Source organism: Salvelinus sp. IW2-2015, linkage group LG18 (genome assembly GCF_002910315.2).
Source record: "Salvelinus sp. IW2-2015 linkage group LG18, ASM291031v2, whole genome shotgun sequence".
Taxonomy (NCBI): Eukaryota; Metazoa; Chordata; class Actinopteri; order Salmoniformes; family Salmonidae; genus Salvelinus; species Salvelinus sp. IW2-2015.
The window spans coordinates 30521345-30539535 of record NC_036858.1 but is presented as its reverse complement, the minus strand read 5'-3'; the positions used below and the strand labels follow the sequence as shown (position 1 = coordinate 30539535).

General features: G+C 44.5%; 1 protein-coding gene across 1 annotated transcript in view; it reads right to left on the bottom strand.

The window, feature by feature from the left end:
• Nucleotides 1-832: 832 nt before the first annotated feature.
• hcar1-3 (hydroxycarboxylic acid receptor 1-3) overlaps nt 833-18191 on the bottom strand; it is a 28068-nt gene continuing 10709 nt past the window's right edge. Inside the window, exons 2-3 of the mRNA XM_024006736.2 lie at nt 12619-12728; nt 833-3091 (exon numbers count right to left, since the gene is read on the bottom strand). Of these exons, the coding sequence (XP_023862504.1) occupies nt 1984-2991 (1008 nt within the window). The 5' untranslated portion in view covers nt 2992-3091; nt 12619-12728 and the 3' untranslated portion in view covers nt 833-1983. The remainder of the gene's footprint in view (nt 3092-12618; nt 12729-18191) is intronic.

Below are 18191 nucleotides of genomic sequence, written 5' to 3'. Positions count from 1 at the left end.
ATAATAAGCCATTAACTAATATGTTACATTCACTGATAAATTTAACTCCCACTAAGATATTTTACGTTTAAAACAATTCTGCGGTTCTGTGCATGGTGGTCCTCAAGAGCTTTTGATGGTGATCTGGTGGTCCCCGGAAAGGAAAAGGTTTATAACCACTGCGTTAAAATCCAAGCCTTTGGTTTTTGTGTCTATTAGACAGTGTGCATGATCACAGTGGATTGTATTTGTTCTCTTATTAAACAGTTAGATGACAGCCTCCCAAATCCCCTGTATATTAGCTTTGGAGATATTTGAGCAAAACAATTAATTTGTGAGTAATAACGGAAACTTGAGATAAAGACATGTYATACCTCTGTTTGCACTGCCGTGTATCGTCCCAGTAAGCCACATGTCAGAGTCACATGTTGGCACAGCAGTGGTAGCTCAGCGGTAATTACACCTACAGCCATTGATTGAGTTCCCTTGCTGCTACCAGGTGCTGTGCAACAAAGGATGACATGTAGCACTTCTGTGTGGATAATGTGAGTCTTTGTAGGGAAGAGTCTCCCCCTAGCAGCAATCAAGAGCTGCCCTTCATCTGTGGCTTCAGCCCTGTGGAAGTAGAGGATGAGAGAGACTGGTCCAGGACTGTCTGAGTATCTGGAGGACACTAGTAGAGACATCTTGCTTGTTGTGAAGACAAGTACTTTAGAGCTGTCTTCAATCTCTCTACGACAAAGGTTATTTGTCATGTGCACAGGCTACAACAGGTGTAAAAAAGGACAGTGACATTCATACCTTGAGAGCTCTTTCCAACAATGCTGTAATAATAAAAGTAATATAGATAATAGAAAATAGAATACAAAAATATTTATTTTACATAACATTTAGGATTATCTTTATTGCCATTTCATTCATCACAAATGAACAAAATATCCAGATAGAAAAATATACACTCAGTGTACAAAACATTAGGAACACCTTCCTAATATTGCGTTGCATCCCTTTTGCCCTCAGAACAGCCTCAATTTCGAGCATGGACTCTACGAGGTGTTGAAAGCGTTCCACAGGGATGCTGGCCCATGTTGACTCCAATACTTCCCTCAGCTGTGTCAAGTTGACTGGATGTCCTTTGAGTGGTGGACAATTCTTGATACACAGGGGAAACTGTTGAGCGTGAAAAACCCAGCAGCGTTGCAGTTCTTGACACACTCAAACCAGTGTGCCTGGCACCTAACACTATACCCCATTCAAAGGCACTTAAATCTTTTGTCTTGCCCATTTACCCTCTGAATGGCACACATACACAATCCATGTGTCAATTGTCTCAAGGCTTAAAAATCCTGTCTCATTTGTCTCAAGACGTAAAAATCCTGTCTCATTTGTCTCAAGACGTAAAAATCCTGTCTCCTCCCCTTCATTTACACTGATTGAAGTTCATTTAACAGGTGACATCAATAAGGGATCAAATATTTCACCTTGATTCACCTGGTCAGTCTGTATGTAATGGAAAGAACATGTTTTGTACACAGTGTACAGTATACCATCACTCTAAGCACACACATCACATAAAAATACCACTTTTATAAAGAACTGAGCAACACATACATTTGATTAAACATCTTGCTGTATGAACACTGTATTTGGTAAAAATTGTGTATTTGACAGACATATTAGTAAATCAAGACAAAAACATAATGTCGTTCTACAACATCACATGGTTGTGAAAATAATGTCAAATTCAGATGGAATGATTGCATTCTTTTTCCTATCTTTTTTTCACACTAACTGGTATTCAGCCATTTCAAGTACGTATCCCACATAGCTACGAAATGTTTCTGAATATAACATATGGCTTGTTAATTATAGCTGTAAAATTCCTCTGTCTAGTCTCCATTCAATTCACTGGCATGAGTCTGTTCTCCTTATTAGGGCCTTCTAGAAGGTGGGGCCTGTCTCTGGAGGAAAGGGCCAGAGTTGCCTCCCTCACCCCATCTCCCCTCACCCATCGCTGGCCATGCTTCCCCGTCGGCTCAGCCTCAACTCCGCCAGGCCCATCTTATTGATGGAGCTCTTGAGGGAATTCTGGAACATGGAGCTGGATAAGCAGTAGATGACCGGGTCCAGGGCGCTGTTAAGGTAGGTGAAGCCAATGGACAGGCTGAAAAGCTGGCCTGCCATTTTGTAGGAGTCACAGTCCCAAGGTCTGAACGCCTTGATATAGAGCGAAACTAGGCCTGTGGCGATGCCAGGAAAGAAACACAGCACAAACACAGCCACAATTAGCCCCACCACCCGGATGGCCCGCCGCACCTTCTTCTCTTTGTCCAGCTGCCGTTGGCGCAGGATGCAGGCGATCCTGGCTGAGCAGAACAGCAGGAGCAGCAGGGGCAGGAAGAACTCCCCGACGAACACCATGTAGTGCAGCAGGATCGCCGGGGGAATCACGGTGTAGGAGCTGAAGCTGCGGCACAGGGAGATGTTGCCATGCTCCACTAGGAGGTTGGTGGCCAGCAGGGGGAGCCGCAGGGAGATCACTACCGCCCAGATGCCCCCCGCCACCATTCCCGCCTGAGTAGACGTCATGTGGTTGATGCGGTGGTGTGGATGGACCACCTTGAAGTAGCGGTCGAAGGCCACGCTAGTCATGAAGGCAATGCTTGCTGAACGGTTGACAGCCAGCATGAAGAGGTTGATCCGGCACCAGGCGTCGCCAAACACCCATTGTTCCCCACGGAGCAGGTTGTCAATGCGGAAGGGCAGGCAGATGAGCAGCATGAAGTCAGCCAGGACCAGGTTGAAGAGGAATAGAGTGTTGACCCTCCAGATCTTCAGATGGCAAGTGAAGATCCACAGGGCCACTACGTTGCCTGGCAGGCCCAGTATGAGCTCTATAATCAGGACAGGAGGCAGTATGTCGGCCACCAGATTCTGAGCGGATGGGCAGTGCAAGGACTGGTTCTCTCTGCCAGTAGAGTTATCGTGTGCTACTGTAGCCATTTCAGCCATCGTTAGATTAAGTATGATTTCGCTTCCAGGAAACGTTGGATGTTGCCGTTTTTTCACAAAGTCCACCTCTTCCTCTTTTCAGAGCATCTCAGGGGAATATCTGTACGAACAAGGAAAACGTGAGAAAATAAAGTACATTTTTAACTGGGTCATGCTTTCAAGACAGAAACAGACAAATGTATTTTCTAAGAAATGTCTGTTCATTTTAATTTCTTAATTTAACCTTTATTTAAAACTTCTTAGGGCTGAGATCCCGGTAACGGGATCGATATGACAACAGCCAGTGAAAGTGCAGGGCGCCAAATTCAAAAAACAGAAATCTCATAATTACAATTCCTCAGACATACATGTGTTTTATACCATTTTAAAGGTAATCTTGTTGTTAATCCCACCAAAGTGTCTGATTTCAATTATGCTTTTCAGCGAAAGCACCACAAACGATTATGTTAGGTCACACCAAACCACAATAAGCACAGCCATTTTTCCAGCCAACGATAGGAGTCACAAAAAGCACAAATAGAGATAAAATTAATCACTAACCTTTGATGATCTTCATCAGATGACACTCATAGGACTTCATGTTACACAATACATGTATGTTTTGTTTCATAAAGTTCAAATTTATATTAAAAAATCTGAGTTTACATTGGCGCGTTACATTCACTAGTTCCAAAAACATCCAGTGATTTTGTATAGCCACATCGTTTCAACAGAAATACTCATCATAAATGTAGATGAAAATACAAGTTATACACATGGAATTATAGATATACCTCTCCGTAATGCCACCGCTGTGTCAGATTTCAAAAAAACTTTACGGAAAAAGCAAACCATGCAATAATCTGAGACGGCGCTCAGAACAATAGTCAAATTAGCCGACATGTTGGAGTCAACAGAAATCAGAAATTACATGATAAATGTTTCCTTACCTTTGATGATCTTCATCAGAATGCACTCCCAGGTATGCCAGGTCCACAATAAATGCTTGATTTGTTCGATAATGTCCGTTATTTATGTCCAATTAGCTACTTTTGTTAGCGCATTTGGTAAACAATTCCAAAGTCACGATGCGCGTTCCCTAAAAGCTGACGAAATGTCCAAAAGTTCAGTAACAGTCAGTAGAAACATGTCAAACGATGTATTGAATCAATCTTTAGAATGTTGTTAACATAKATCTTGAATAACGTTCCAACCGGAGAATTACATTGACTTCAGATGAGCGATGGAACAGAGCTCCCTCTTATGTGAACGCGCATGGTGAAAGCATGGTCAAGTCATGGCAGACTTGACTAATTCCTCTCTCATTCGGCCCCCCTCACAGTAGAGGCATCAGACAAAGTTCTACAGACTGTTGACATCTAGTGGAAGCCATGGGAAGTGAAAAGTCATTCATATCTCGCTGTGATTTCAATGGGATCTTGGTTGAAAATCGACCAACCTAATAATTTCCACTTCCTGTTTGGATTTTTTCTCAGGTTTTTGCCTGCCATTTGAGTTCTGTTATACTCACAGACTCACAGAATTCAAACAGTTTTAGAAACTTCAGAGTGTTTTCTATCCAATACTAATAATAAATATGCATATATTAGCAACTATGACTGAGGAGCAGGCCGTTTACTCTGGGCACCTCTGTGCACCTTTCATCCAAGCTACTCAATACTGCCCCTGCAGCCACAAGAAGTTAACTAGGCAAGTCAGTTAAGAACAAATTCTTATTTACAATGACAGCCAAACCCAATCCAATTGRGAGCAGCCCTATGGGACTCCCAATCACGGCCGATGTGATTCAGCCTGGATTCAAACCAGGGACTGTAGTATCACCTCTTGCACTGAGATGCAGTTCCTTCGACCGCCGCGCCATTCGGGAGCCCCTTATTTGGTAAATAAATAAATAATGCTTTCCATGGGAAAGAGCTCAGCAAAACTAGCCTGGTTGAGGCTGCGACTCACGTGACTACACGAGCTGAAGTCGAGAAGCTGGTGTTAGCAAGACTACAACAAAACACTACTGCAGCGATATTCTAAATTACTTTTTTTCCCTCATCAATCTACACACAATGCCCCATAATGACAAAGCAAAAATATGTTTTTGTACATTTTCTGCAAATCTATTTAAAATAAAAAACTGAAATATCACATTTACATAATTGTTCAGACCCTGAGTTGCTGCACAGATATTTTCAGGTCTCTGCAGAGATGTTCTTTCTGGTTCAAGTCCGGGCTCTGGCTGGGCCACTCAAGGAAATTCAGAGACTTGTCCCGAAGCCACTCTTACGTTGTCTTGGCTGTGTGCTTAGGGTCATTGTCCTGTTGGAAGGTGAATCTTCGTCCCAGTCTGAGGTCCTGAGTGCCCTGGATCATCTTTCCCTCGATCCTGTCTAGTTTCCCAGTCCCTGCTGCTTAAAAACATCCTCACAGCATGATGCTGCCACCCCCATGCTTCACCGTAGGGATGGTGCCAGGTTTCCTCCAGACGTGACTCTTGGCATTCAGGCCAAAGAGTTCAATCTTGGTTTCATCAGACTTGAGAATCTTGGTTCTCATGGTCTGAGAGTCCTTTAGGTGCCTTTTGGCAAACACCAAGCGGGCTGTCATGTGCCTTTTACTGAGGAGAAGCTGCCGTCTGGCCACTCCATTACCATAAAAGCCAGATTGGTGGAGTGCTGCAGAGATGGTTGTCTTTCTGGAATGTTCCATCACCAAAGAGAAACTCTGGAGCTCTGTCAGAGTGAACATACGGTTCTTGGTGACCTCCCTGGCCCTGGTCTTGGTGTTTCCAAACTTATTCCACTTAAGAATGATGGAGGCAACTGTGTTCTTGGGGACCTTCAATGCTGCAGAAATGTTTTGGTACCCTTCAGCAGATCTGTGCGTCGACATAATCCTGTCTCGGAGCTCTACAGACAGTTCCTTCGACCTCATGACTTGGTTTTTGCTCTGACATGCACTGTCAATTGTAGGACTTTATATAGACAGGTTAGTTTATTTTAACCAGAAAGCTTGAGCGTGCATAACTATTAACCCCCCCTCCCCAAAGTCAATACTTTGTAGAGCCACATTTTGCAGTGATTACAGCTGCAAGTCTCTTGGGGTATGTCTCTATAAACTTGGCATATCTAGCCACTGGGATTTTTGCCCATTCTTCAAGGCAAAACTGCTCCAGCACCTTCAAGTTGGATGGGTTCCGCTGGTGTATAGCGATCTTTAAGTCATACCACAGATTCTCAAATGGATTGAGGTCTGGGATTTGACTAGGCCATTCCAAGACATTTAAATGTTTCCCCTTAAACCATTCGAGTGTTGCTTTAGCAGTATGCTTAGGGTCATTGTCCTGCTGGAAGGTGAATCTCTGTCCCAGTCTCAAATCTCTGGAAGACTGAAACAGGTTTCCCCTCAAGAATTTCCCTGTATTTAGCGCTATCCATCATTCCTTCAATTCTGACCAGTTTCCCAGTCCCTGCCGATGAAAAACATCCCCACAGCATGATGCTGCCACCACAATGCTTCACTGTGGGGATGGTATTCTCGGGGTGATGCGAGGTGTTGGGTTTGTGCCAGAAATAGTGTTTTTCTTGATGGCCAAAAACTACATTTTAGTCTCATCTGACCAGAGTACCTTCTTCCATATGTTTGGGGAGTATCCCACATGCCTCTTGGCAAACACCAAACGTGTTTGCTTATTTTCTTTCTTTAAGCAATGGCTTTTTTTCTTGCCACTCTTCCGTAAAACCCAGCTCTGTGGAATGTACGGCTTAAAGTGGTCCTATGGACAGATACTCCAATCTCCGTTGTGGAGCTTTGCAGCTCCTTCAGGGTTATCTTTGGTCTCTTTGTTGCCTCTCGGATTAATGCCCTCCGTGCCTGGTCCGTGCGTTTTGGTGGGCGGCACTCTCTTGGCAGGTTTGTTTGGTGCTATATTCTTCCCATTTTTTAAATAATGGATTTAATGGTGATCTGTGGGATGTTCAAAGTTTCTGATATTTTTTATAACCCAACCCTGATCTTTACTTCTCCACAACTTTGTCACTGAACTGTTTGGAGAGCTCCTTGGTCTTCATGGTACAGCTTACTTGGTGGTGCCCCTTGCTTAGTGATTTTGAAGCCTCTGGGGCCTTTCAGAACAGGTGTATATATACTGAGATCATGTGACAGATCATGTGACACTTACATTGCACACAGGTGGACTTTATTTAACTAATTATGTGACTTTTGAAGGTAATTGGTTGCCAGATCTGATTTAGAGGCTTCATAGCAAAGGGGGTGAACACATACGCACGCACCACTTTTTCGTCTTTTATTTTTTTGAATTTTTTTAAACAAGTAATTTTTTCCATTTCATTTCACCAATTTAAACTATTTTGTGTATGTCCATTACATGAAATCCAGATAAAAATCAATTTAAATTATAGGTTGTAATGCAGCAAAATAGGAAAAACGTCAAGGGGGATGAATACTTTTGCAAGGCACTGTGACTATTAAAACCTACCGCATTGAACCAGGGCAAGGTGACTGGGAATATGGTTGAATACAAACAGTGTAGTTATTCCCTCCGTAATGCAATCAAACATTCAAAACGTCAGTACAGAGACAAACTGGAGTCGCAATTCAACGGCTCAGACACGAGACGTATGTGGCAAGGTCTACAGACATAGGGGAAAACAGCCACGTCACGGACATCAACGTCTTGCTCCCGGACAAGTAAACAACTTCTTCGCCCGCTTTGACGATAACACAGTGCCACCAACGCAACCCACTACCAAGGACTTTGGATTTTCGTTCTTCGTTGCCAACGTGAGTAAGTCATTTAAGTGTTTTAACCCTCGCAAGGCTGGCATCCCTAGCCGCATCCTCAGAGCATGCGCAGACCAGCTGGCTTGAGTGTTTACGGACATATTCAATCTCTCCCTATCCCAGTCTGCTGTCCCCACTTGATTCAAGACGTCCACCACTGTTCCTGTACCCAAGAAAGCAACGGCAACTGAACTAAATGACTATCGCCCTGTAGCAATCACTTCTGGCTAGTTAAGGATCTTACCTGACACCCTAGACCCACTTCAATTTGATTACCGCCCCAATATATCCACAGACGATGGAATCTAACTACGTAAGAATACTGTTCCTTGACTATAGCTCAGATTTCAACACCATAGTACCCTCCAAGTTCATCATTAAGCTCAGGGCCCTGGATCTGAACCCCGCTCTGTGAAGTTTCTAAAACTGTTTGAATGATGTCTGTGAGTATAACAGAACTCATATGGCAGTCAAAAACCTGAGAAAAAATCCAATCTCTCCTGGAAGGAGAGTTTACAGTCTAGCCAGACACCTAGGTATTTGTAGTTGTCCACATATTCTAAGTCAGAACCGTCAAGAGTAGTGACGCTTGTCGGGCGGGCTGGTGGGGGCAGCGATCGGTTGAAGAGCATGCATTTGGTTTTACTAGCGTTTAAGAGCAMTTGGAGGCCACGGAAGGAGTGTTGTATGGCATTGAAGCTCATTTGGAGGTTTGTTAACAAAGTGTCGAAAGAAGGGCCAGATGTATACAGAATGGTGTCATTTGCGTAGAGGTGGATCAGAGAATCACCCGCAGCAATAGCAACATCATTGATATACAGAGAAAAGAGAAGGACCAAGAATTTAACCCTGTGGTACCCCCATAGAGACTGTCAGATGTTCGAACAACAGGCCCTCCGATTTGACACACTGAACTCTATCTAAGAAGTAGTTGGTGAACCAGGCGAGACAGTCATTTGAGAAACCAAGGCTGTTGAGTCTGCCGATAAAAATACAGTGATTGACAGATTCGAAAGCCTTGGCCAGGTTGATGGAGACGGCTGCACAGTACTGTCTATTATCGATGGCGGTTATGATATTGTTTAGTACCTTGAGCGTGGCTGAGGTGCACCCGTGACCAGCTCGGAAACCGGATTGCACAGCGGAGATGGTATGGTGTGATTCGAAATGGTCAGTGATCTGTTTGTTAACTTMGCTTTCGAAGACTTTGGAAAGGCATGGCAGGATGGATATAGGTCTGTAACAGTTTGGGTCTAGAGTGTCACCCCCTTTGAAGAGGGGGATGACCYTGGCTGCTTTCCAATCTTTAGGAATCTCGGGCGAWACGAACGAGACGTTGAACAGACTAGTAATAGGGGTTGCAGATTGTCTAGCCCAGCTGATTTGTACGGGTCCAGGTTTTGCAGCTCTTTCATAACATCTGCTATCTGGATTTGGGTGAAGGAAAAGCTGAGGAGGCTTGGGCAAGTAGCTGCGGGGGGTGCAGAGCTGTTGGCCGGGGTTGGGGTAGCCAGGAGGAAGGCATGGCCAGCCGTAGAGAAATGCTTATTGAAATTCTCGATTATCGTGGATTTATCGGTGGTGACAGTGTTTCCTAGCCTCAGTGCAGTGGGCAGCTGGGAAGAGGTGCTCTTATTCTTTGTGGACTTTKCAGTGTCCCACAACTTTTTGGAGTTAGAACTGCAGGATGCAAATTTCTGTTTGAAAAAGCTAGCCTTTGCTTTCCTAACTGACTGTGTGTATTGGTTCCTGTCTTGTCTGAAAAGTTGCATATCACGGGGACTATTCGATGCTAGTGCAGTACGCCACAGGCTGTTTTTGTGCTGGTCGAGGGCAGTCATTTTTTTGAAAGGGGCATGCTTATTTAAGATGGTGAGGAAATTACTTTTAAAGAACAACCAGGCATCCTCTACTGACGGGATGAGGTCAATATCCTTCCAGGATACCCGGGCCAGGTCGATTAGAAAGGCCTGTTCGCAGAAATGGTTTAGGGAGTGTTTGACAGTGATGAGAGGTGGTCGTTTGACCGCGGACCCATAACAGATGCAGGCAATGAGGTAGTGATCGCTGAGATCCTGATTGAAAACAGCAGAGGTGTATTTGGAGGGCAAGTTGGTCAGGATAATATCTATAAGGGTGCCCATGTTTACAGATTTAGGATTGTCCCTGGTGGGTTCCTTGATAATTTGTGTGAGATTGAGGGGATCTAGCTTAGATTGTAGGACGGCCGGGGTGTTAAGCATATCCCAGTTTAGGTCACTTAGGAGAACGAACTCTGAAGATAGATGTGGGGCAATCAATTCACATATGGTGTCCAGGGCACAGCTGGGAGCTGAGGGGGGTCTATAACAGGTGGCAACAGTGAGAGACTTATTTCTGGAGAGATTCATTTTTAAAATTAGAATCTCGAACTCTTTGGGCATAGACCTGGAAAGTATGACAGAACTTTGCAAGCTATCTCTGCAGTAGATTACAACTTCTCCCCCTTTGGCAGTTCTATCTTGCCGGAAAATGTTGTAGTTGGTGATGGAAATCTCAGAATTTTTGGTGGCCTTCCTCAGCCAGGATTCAGACACGGCAAGGACATCAGGGTTGGCGTAGTGTGCTAAAGCAGTGAGTAAAACAAACTTAGGGAGGAGGCTTCTGATGTTAACATACATGAAACCAAGGCTTTTACGGTTACAGAAGTCAACAAATGAGAGCGCCTGGGGACACACAGGGCCTGGGTTAACCTCTACATCACCTGAGGAGGAGTAGGATGAGGGTACGGCTAAAGGCTATCATAACTGGTCGTCTAGTGCGTTGGGGACAGAGAATAAAAGGAACAGGTTRATGGGCGTGTTAGAATAGATTCAGGGCATAATGTACAGACAGGGGTATGGTAGGGTGTGGGTACAGTGCAGGTAAACCTAGGCATTGAGTGACGATGAGAGAGGTTGCATCTCTGGTGGCACTACTTATGCTAGGTGAGGTCACCGAATGTGTGGGAGGTGGGACAAAAGAGGTATCTGAGGCATGTTTAGTGGGGCTAAGGCCTCCGCAGTAAAATAAAACAATAATAACTACCCTAAACAACAGTATACAAGGCATATTGACATTAGAGAGAGACATAAAGCGAGGCATAAATGAATCACAGGTGTTGATTGGGAGAGCTAGCTAAGACAACAACGGTAAGACAACAACAGCTAATCAGCTAAGACAACAACAACAGGTAWAATGGCAATGAATGGGCAGAGAGGGTCAGTTAACTACACACAGGGACTGAGTTCGAGGCTGGGGACAACAGATAAACAAAATGGAGTAGCGTGATTAATGAACAGTCCAGCAGGCTACTACGCTAACAAGCGGGAGACACGGAGTTCTTTAAAATAGCAGGCCGGGGCTAGCAGACGTGTCCTCACCGACGTCCGGCAAAGGCCGGTTGAGGGCACAATGGACGGAATTACGTTGGCAGACCAGTCGTGATGGATCGGTGTGGCTCCGTGTCGACAAAGAGTCCAGGTCAATTGGCAAAAGAGYTATTGTAGCTGGAGTAATTTCATCTGCTAGCCGGGAGATGCGCATGGCTCGAAGCTAACTGGTGCTAGCTTCGGGACAAGGGCATTAGCCACTAGGTAGCAGCTAGCCAGCTGCGATGATCCGATGCAAAGGTCCAGAGCTTACGACAGGAATCCGGTGATGTAGTGGCTTCTAGTCGTGTTAGGGAAGAGTACGGCAGGCATCAGCTGTGTAGCTGCTGATAATAATGTTTACATACTGCTTTACTCATCTCATATGTATATACTGTATTCTATTTTACTGTATTTTAGTCAATGCACTCCAACATTGCTTGTCCTAATATTTAAATATTTCTTAATTCCATTCTTTTACTTTTAGATGTGTTTGTATTGTTGTGAATTGTTAGATACTGCACTGTTGGAGCTAGGAACACAAGCATTTCGCTACACCCGCAATAACATCTGCTAAATATGTGTATGTGATCAATAACATTTTATTTGATTTAAATAGTGACTTTCCATTTTTCCAATTAAACAATGTTCTGTTTTAAATTGAAATATTACACACCCTTTCACTTCTTTGTATATTCCAGCCTCACTTGCCATGCATTCAGAAAAAACACAGCATAGAATTAAATGATGTATGTTCTAAGCTCAAAATGGACTCCTCCCTTCAGTGCATGTTCACTGGAAATGCTTGCTTGTAAACACTGTATTTTTCATGAACAGCTGATGAAATTACCTTTTGATGTAGAATAAGCCTTTGATGAGAAACATGAAACAGACATGAGAAACCACATTTCGAAAAAACATACAGTTATATATATATTGTTACGTTCCACACCGAGAAAACCTAAAATGACGCTCAAACAGAAGGGGAAACTAACAGAGTCACTGACCAACAACCAAAATGAAACAGGCGGGGTTTTAGGCGGGGTTCTGAAAGACCCTGGATCCTAAAAGACACACACCATGAGCGGCCACTAAATTTGCCCAAGAAGAGGCAAACAAAAGAAAAACCCACAACAAACTTAAAGACAGGAATCAAACCAAAAAGGTGGAGATAAACAAAATCTGGGAAATCAGAAAAAGGATTGTTTGTCTAGAAATCAAAATAGGGAYAGAGCCAACTAAAGGTCAACTAAAGACAACTGCTAGCTAATATTGCAAGTTATAGCATTGTAATAGTGTATGTGTCAGTTGTCTAAGGAGGACATTAAACTTAACCATCTAGTTATCGGTCGTGTCGTGGCATCCCTTTCAACCACACACCTCACAAGTGTAATCATGACAATGTTATAACATTTTAACATATTTAGAATATGTATCCACTACTCACCAGTTGAGTCATGCGTTTGGGGTCAGTGTGACATCAATTGGGTGTGAAAGGCAGTCTATGCTCCCCTCAACATATCTCCTCTCCTGTGTGTCTCCACTGTTCAGGCTTTTCTGTTGGTTTAAAGAGGAACGTCTTGAGATTAACTTTAAGAATGACTTCCTCTGAGGACTGGCCAGAGCCAGTGTGACATCACAAACAGCAATATCTATTTAGCTAATTCAGGAAGTTTGCAGTCACAACCCAACCTTCATTTCTATGTCATCTGTCTCACCCACACCGCTTTATCTTTGTCATCGTTTTGACACGCAACTGCTTGTTCACAGCAATAGGGGATTCTGTTCCAAATACCAGTGAATCATGATCTAGAGATACGAGAAGGTGAAATGTGCTGGCCTTATAGGAAGAAAACTAGGCATACATCTGGGGGACGACGTTTTGCTGAGGCACAAAGTTCCACTATTACCCAAGAGTCGTCAAATCAAATCAAATCAAACTTAATTTGTCACATGCGCCGAATACAACAAGTGTAGACCTTACCGTGAAATGCTTACTTACAAGCCCTTAACCAACAGTGCAGTTCAAGAAGAGTTAAGAAAATATTTACCAAATGAAGTAAAAATTATTAAAAAAGTAACGTAATAACATAACAATAACGAGGCTATATACAAGGGGGCACCYGTACCAAGTCAGTGTGCGGGGCTACAGGTTAGTTGAGGTAATTTGTACATGTAGGTAAGGATGAAGTGACTATAAATAGATAATAAACAGGGAGTAGCAGCAGTGTACAGAACAATGTAAATAGTCCGGTGGTGATTTGATTAATTGTTCAGCAGTCTTATGGCCCAGGGGTAGAAGCTGTTGAGGAGCCTTTTGGTCATTGACTTGGCGCTCCGGTACCGCTTGCAGTGCGGTAGCAGGGAAAACAGTCTATGACTTGGGTGACTGGAGTCTCTGACAATTTTATAGGCTTTCCTCTGACACCGCCTATTATATAGTTTGTGGATGGCAAGAAGCTTGGCCCCAGTGATGTATTGGGCCGTATYCACTACCCTCTGTAAATCAAATCAAATCAAATCAAATTTTATTAGTCACATACACATGGTTAGCAGATGTTAATGCGAGTGTAGCGAAATGCTTGTGCTTCTAGTTCCGACAATGCAGTAATAACCAACAAGTAATCTAACCTAACAATTCCACAACTACTACCTTATACACACACACAAGTGTAAAGGGATAAAGAATATGTACATAAAGATATATGAATGAGTGGTGGTACAAGAACGGCATGGCAAGATGCAGTAGATGGTATAGAGTACGGTATAATAATAGAGATGAGTACTGTAGGGTATGTAAACATAAAGTGGCATAGTTAAAGTGGCTAGTGGTACAGTGTATTACATAAAGATGGCAAGATGCAGTAGATGATATAGAGTACAGTATATACATATGAGATGGGTAATGTAGGGTATGTAACATTTATATTAAGTGGCATTGTTTAAAGTGGCTAGTGCTCATTTTTACATAATTTCCATCAATTCCCATTTTTAAAGTGGCTGGTGTTGAGTCAGTATGTTGGCGCGGCCGCTAAATGTTAGTGGTGGCTGTTTAACAGTCTGATAGGCCTTGAGATAGAAGCTGTTTTTCAGTCTCTCGGTCCCTGCTTTGATGCACCTGTACTGACCTCGCCTTCTGGATGATAGCGGGTGAACAGGCAGTGGCTTGGGTGGTTGTTGTCCTTGAATGATCTTATGGCCTTACCTGTGACATCGGGTGTGTAGGTGTCCTGGAGGGCAGGTAGTTTTGCCCCCGGTGGTGGTTCTGGCAGACCTCACTACCCTCTGGAGAGCCTTACGGTTGTGGGCGGAGCAGTTGCCGTACCAGGCGGTGAACAGCCCGACAGGATGCTCTCGATTGTGCATCTGTGAAGTTTGTGATTGCTTTTGGTGACAAGCCGAATTTCTTCAGCCTCCTGAGGTTGAAGAGCGCGCTGCTGCGCCTTCTTCACAACGCTGTCTGTGTGGGTGGACCAATTCAGTTTTGTCCGTGATGTGTACAGAGGAACTTAAAACTTTCCCTTCTCCACTCTGACCCGTCGATGTGGATAGGGGGGTGCTCCCTCTGCTGTTCCTGAAGTCCACAATCATCTCCTTTGTTTTGTTGACGTTGAGTGTGAGGTTATTTTCCTGACACCACACTCCGAGGGCCCTCACCTCCTCCTGTAGGCGTCTCCGTGTTGTTGGTAATCAAGCCTACCACTGTAGTGTCATCCGCAAACTGATGATTGAGTTGGAGGCGTGCATGGCCACGGCAGTCGTGGGTGAACAGGGAGTACAGGAGAGGGCTCAGACGCACCTTGTGGGCCAGTGTTGAGGATCAGCGGGGTGGAGATGTTGTTACTACCTCACCACCTGGGGGCGGCCCGTCAGGAGTCCAGGACCCAGTTGCACAGGCGGGTCGAGACCCAGGGTCTCGAGCTTGATGACGAGTTTGGAGGGTACTATGGTGTTAAATGCTGAGCTGTAATCGATGAACAGCATTCTCACATGGGTATTCCTCTTGTCCAGATGGGTTAGGGCAGTGTGCAGTGTGGTTGCGATTGCGTCGTCTGTGGACCTATTGGGTCGGTAAGCAAATTGGAGTGGGTCTAGGGTGTCCGGTAGGGTGGAGGTGATATGGTCCTTGACTAGTCTCTCAAAGCACTTCATGATGACGGAAGTGAGTGCTACGGGGCGGTAGTCGTTTAGCTCAGTTACCTTAGCTTTCTGGGAACAGGAACAATGGTGGCCTCTTGAAGCATGTGGGAACAGCAACTGGGATAAGGATTGATTGAATATGTCCGTAAACACACCAGCCAGCTGGTCTGCGCATGCTCTGGAGCGGCGGCTGGGAATGCGTCTGGGCCTGCAGCCTTGCGAGGGTTAACACGTTTAAATGTTTTACTCACTCGGCTGCAGTGAAGGAGAGCCCGCAGGGTTTTGGTAGGGGGCCGTGTCAGTGGCACTGTATTGTCCTCAAAGCGGCAAAAAAGTTGTTTAGCCTGTCTGGGAGCAAGACATCCTGGTCCGCGACGGGGCGTGTTTTCTTTTTGTAATCCGTGATTGACTGTAGACCTGCCACATACTTCTTGTGTCTGAGCTGTTGAATTGCGACTCGATTTTGTCTCTGTACTGGGACTTAGCCTGTTTGATTGCCTTGCGGAGAGAACAGTGTAGAAACTCTCATTTCGTTGTAGCGACATACGGTCAGATGCCGAGCAGTTGCCATACCAGGTGGTCACGCAACTGGTCAGGATGCTCTCGATGGTGCAGCTGTATAACTTTTTGAGGAACTGGGGATCCATGCCAAATCTTTTCAGTCTCCCGAGGGGAAAAAGGTTTTGTCGTGCCCTCTTCACGACTGTCTTGGTATGTTTGGACCATGATATTTCGTTGGTGATGTGGACACCAAGGAACTTGAAACTCTCAACCCGCTCCACTACAGTCCCGTCGATGTTAATGGGGGCCTGTTCGGCCTGAATTTTCCTGTAGTCCACGATCAGCTCCTTTGTCTTGCTCACATTGAGGGAGAGGTTGTTGTCCTGAGACCACACTGCCAGTTCTCTGATCTCCTCCCTATAGGCTGTTTCATCATTGTCTGTGATCAGGCCTACCACTGTTTTGTTGTCAGCAAACTTAATGATGGTGTTGGAGTCGTGTTTGGCAACGCAGTTGTGTGTGAACAGGGAGTTATTGAGGTGGCTAAGTACACACCCCTGAGGAGCCTCAGTGTTGAGGGTCAGCGTGGCAGACGTGTTGTTGCCTACCCTTATCACCTGGGGGGCGGCCCATTAGGAAGTCCAGGATCCAGTTGCAGAGGGAGGTGTTTAATCAGGATCCTTAGTTTAATGATGAGCTTCGTGGGCTCTATGGTGTTGAATGCTGAGCTGTAGTCAATGAACAGCATTCTCACATAGGTGTTCCTTTTGTACAAGTGGGAAAGGGCAGTGTAGACTACGATTGAGATTGCGTCATCTGTGGATCTGTTGAGGTGGTATGCGAATTGGAGTGGGTCTAAGGTATCCGGGAGTATGCTGTTGATGTGAGCCATGACCAGCCTTTCAAAGCTCTTCATGGCTACCGACCGGTAATCATTTAGTCAGGTTACCTTTGCTTCTTTGGGCACAGGGACTATGGTGGTCTGCTTGAAACATGTAGGTATTACAGACTCGGTCAGGGAGAGGTTGAAAATGTCAGTGAAGACACTTGCCAGTTGGTCCGCGCATGCTTGGAGTACACGTCCTGGTAATCCGTCTGGCCCCGCAGCTTTGGGAATGTTGACCTGTTTAAAGGTCTTGCTCACATCGGCTACCGAGAGCGTTATCATACAGTCATGCAGAACAGCTGGTGCTCTCGTGCATGCTTCAGTGTTGCTTGCCTCGACGCAAGCATAAAAGGCATTTAGCTCATCTGGTATGCTCGCGTCACTGGGCAGCTTGCGTCTGAGTTTCCCTTTGTAGTCCGTAATAGTTTTCAAGCCCTAACCACATCCGACGAGCGTCATAGTCGGTGTAGTAGGATTCAATCTTAATCCTGTATTGACACTTTGCTTGTTTGATGGTTCGTCTGAGGGCATAGCCAGATTTCTTATAAGCCTCCGGATTAGTGTCCTCTTCCTTGAAAGCGGCAGCTCTAGCCTTTAGTTCGATGCGGATGTTGCCTGTAATCCATGGCTTCTGGTTGGGATATGTATGTACGGTCTGAGTAAAGGTGGTCTACAGTTTTTTTTCRTCTGGTTGCACATGTGACATGCTTGTAAAAAAAATTGGTTAAACTGATTTAAGTTTGCCTACATTAAAGTCCACGGCCACTAGGAGCGCCGCTTCTGGATGAGCATTTTTTGTTGGCTTATGGCCTTACAGAGTTGGTTGAGTGCGGTGTTAGTACCAGCATTGGTCTGTGGTGGTAAATAGACGGCTATGAATAATATAGATGAGAACTCTCTTGGTAGATAGTGTGGTCTACAACTTATCACAAGGTACTCTACCTCAGGCAAGCAATACCTCGAGACTTCTTTAATATTAAACATTGCGCAGCTGTTATTGACAAAAAGGACAACACAGTCAAGGTATTGGAGTGGCCATCACGACGCCCTGACCTCAATCCTATAGAAAATTTGTGTGAAGAACTGAAAAAGTATGTGCGAGCAAGGAGGCCGACAAACCTGACTCAGTTACACCAGTTATGTCAGGAAGAATGGGCCAAAATTCACCTAACTTATTGTGGGAAGCTTGTGGAAGGCTACCCGAAATGTTTGACCCAATTTAAACAATTTAAAGGCAATGCTACCAAATACGAATTGAGTGTATGTAAACTTCTGACCCTCTGGGAATGTGATGAAATAAATAAATCATTCTCRCTACTATTTTTCTGACATTTCACATTCTTAAAATAAAGTGGTGATCTTAACTGACCTAAAACAGATTATTTTTACTAGGTTTGAATGTCAGGAATTGTGAAAAACTGAGTTWAAATTTATTTGGCTAAGGTGTATGTAAACTTCCGACTTCAACTGTATATATACAGTTGAAATCGGAA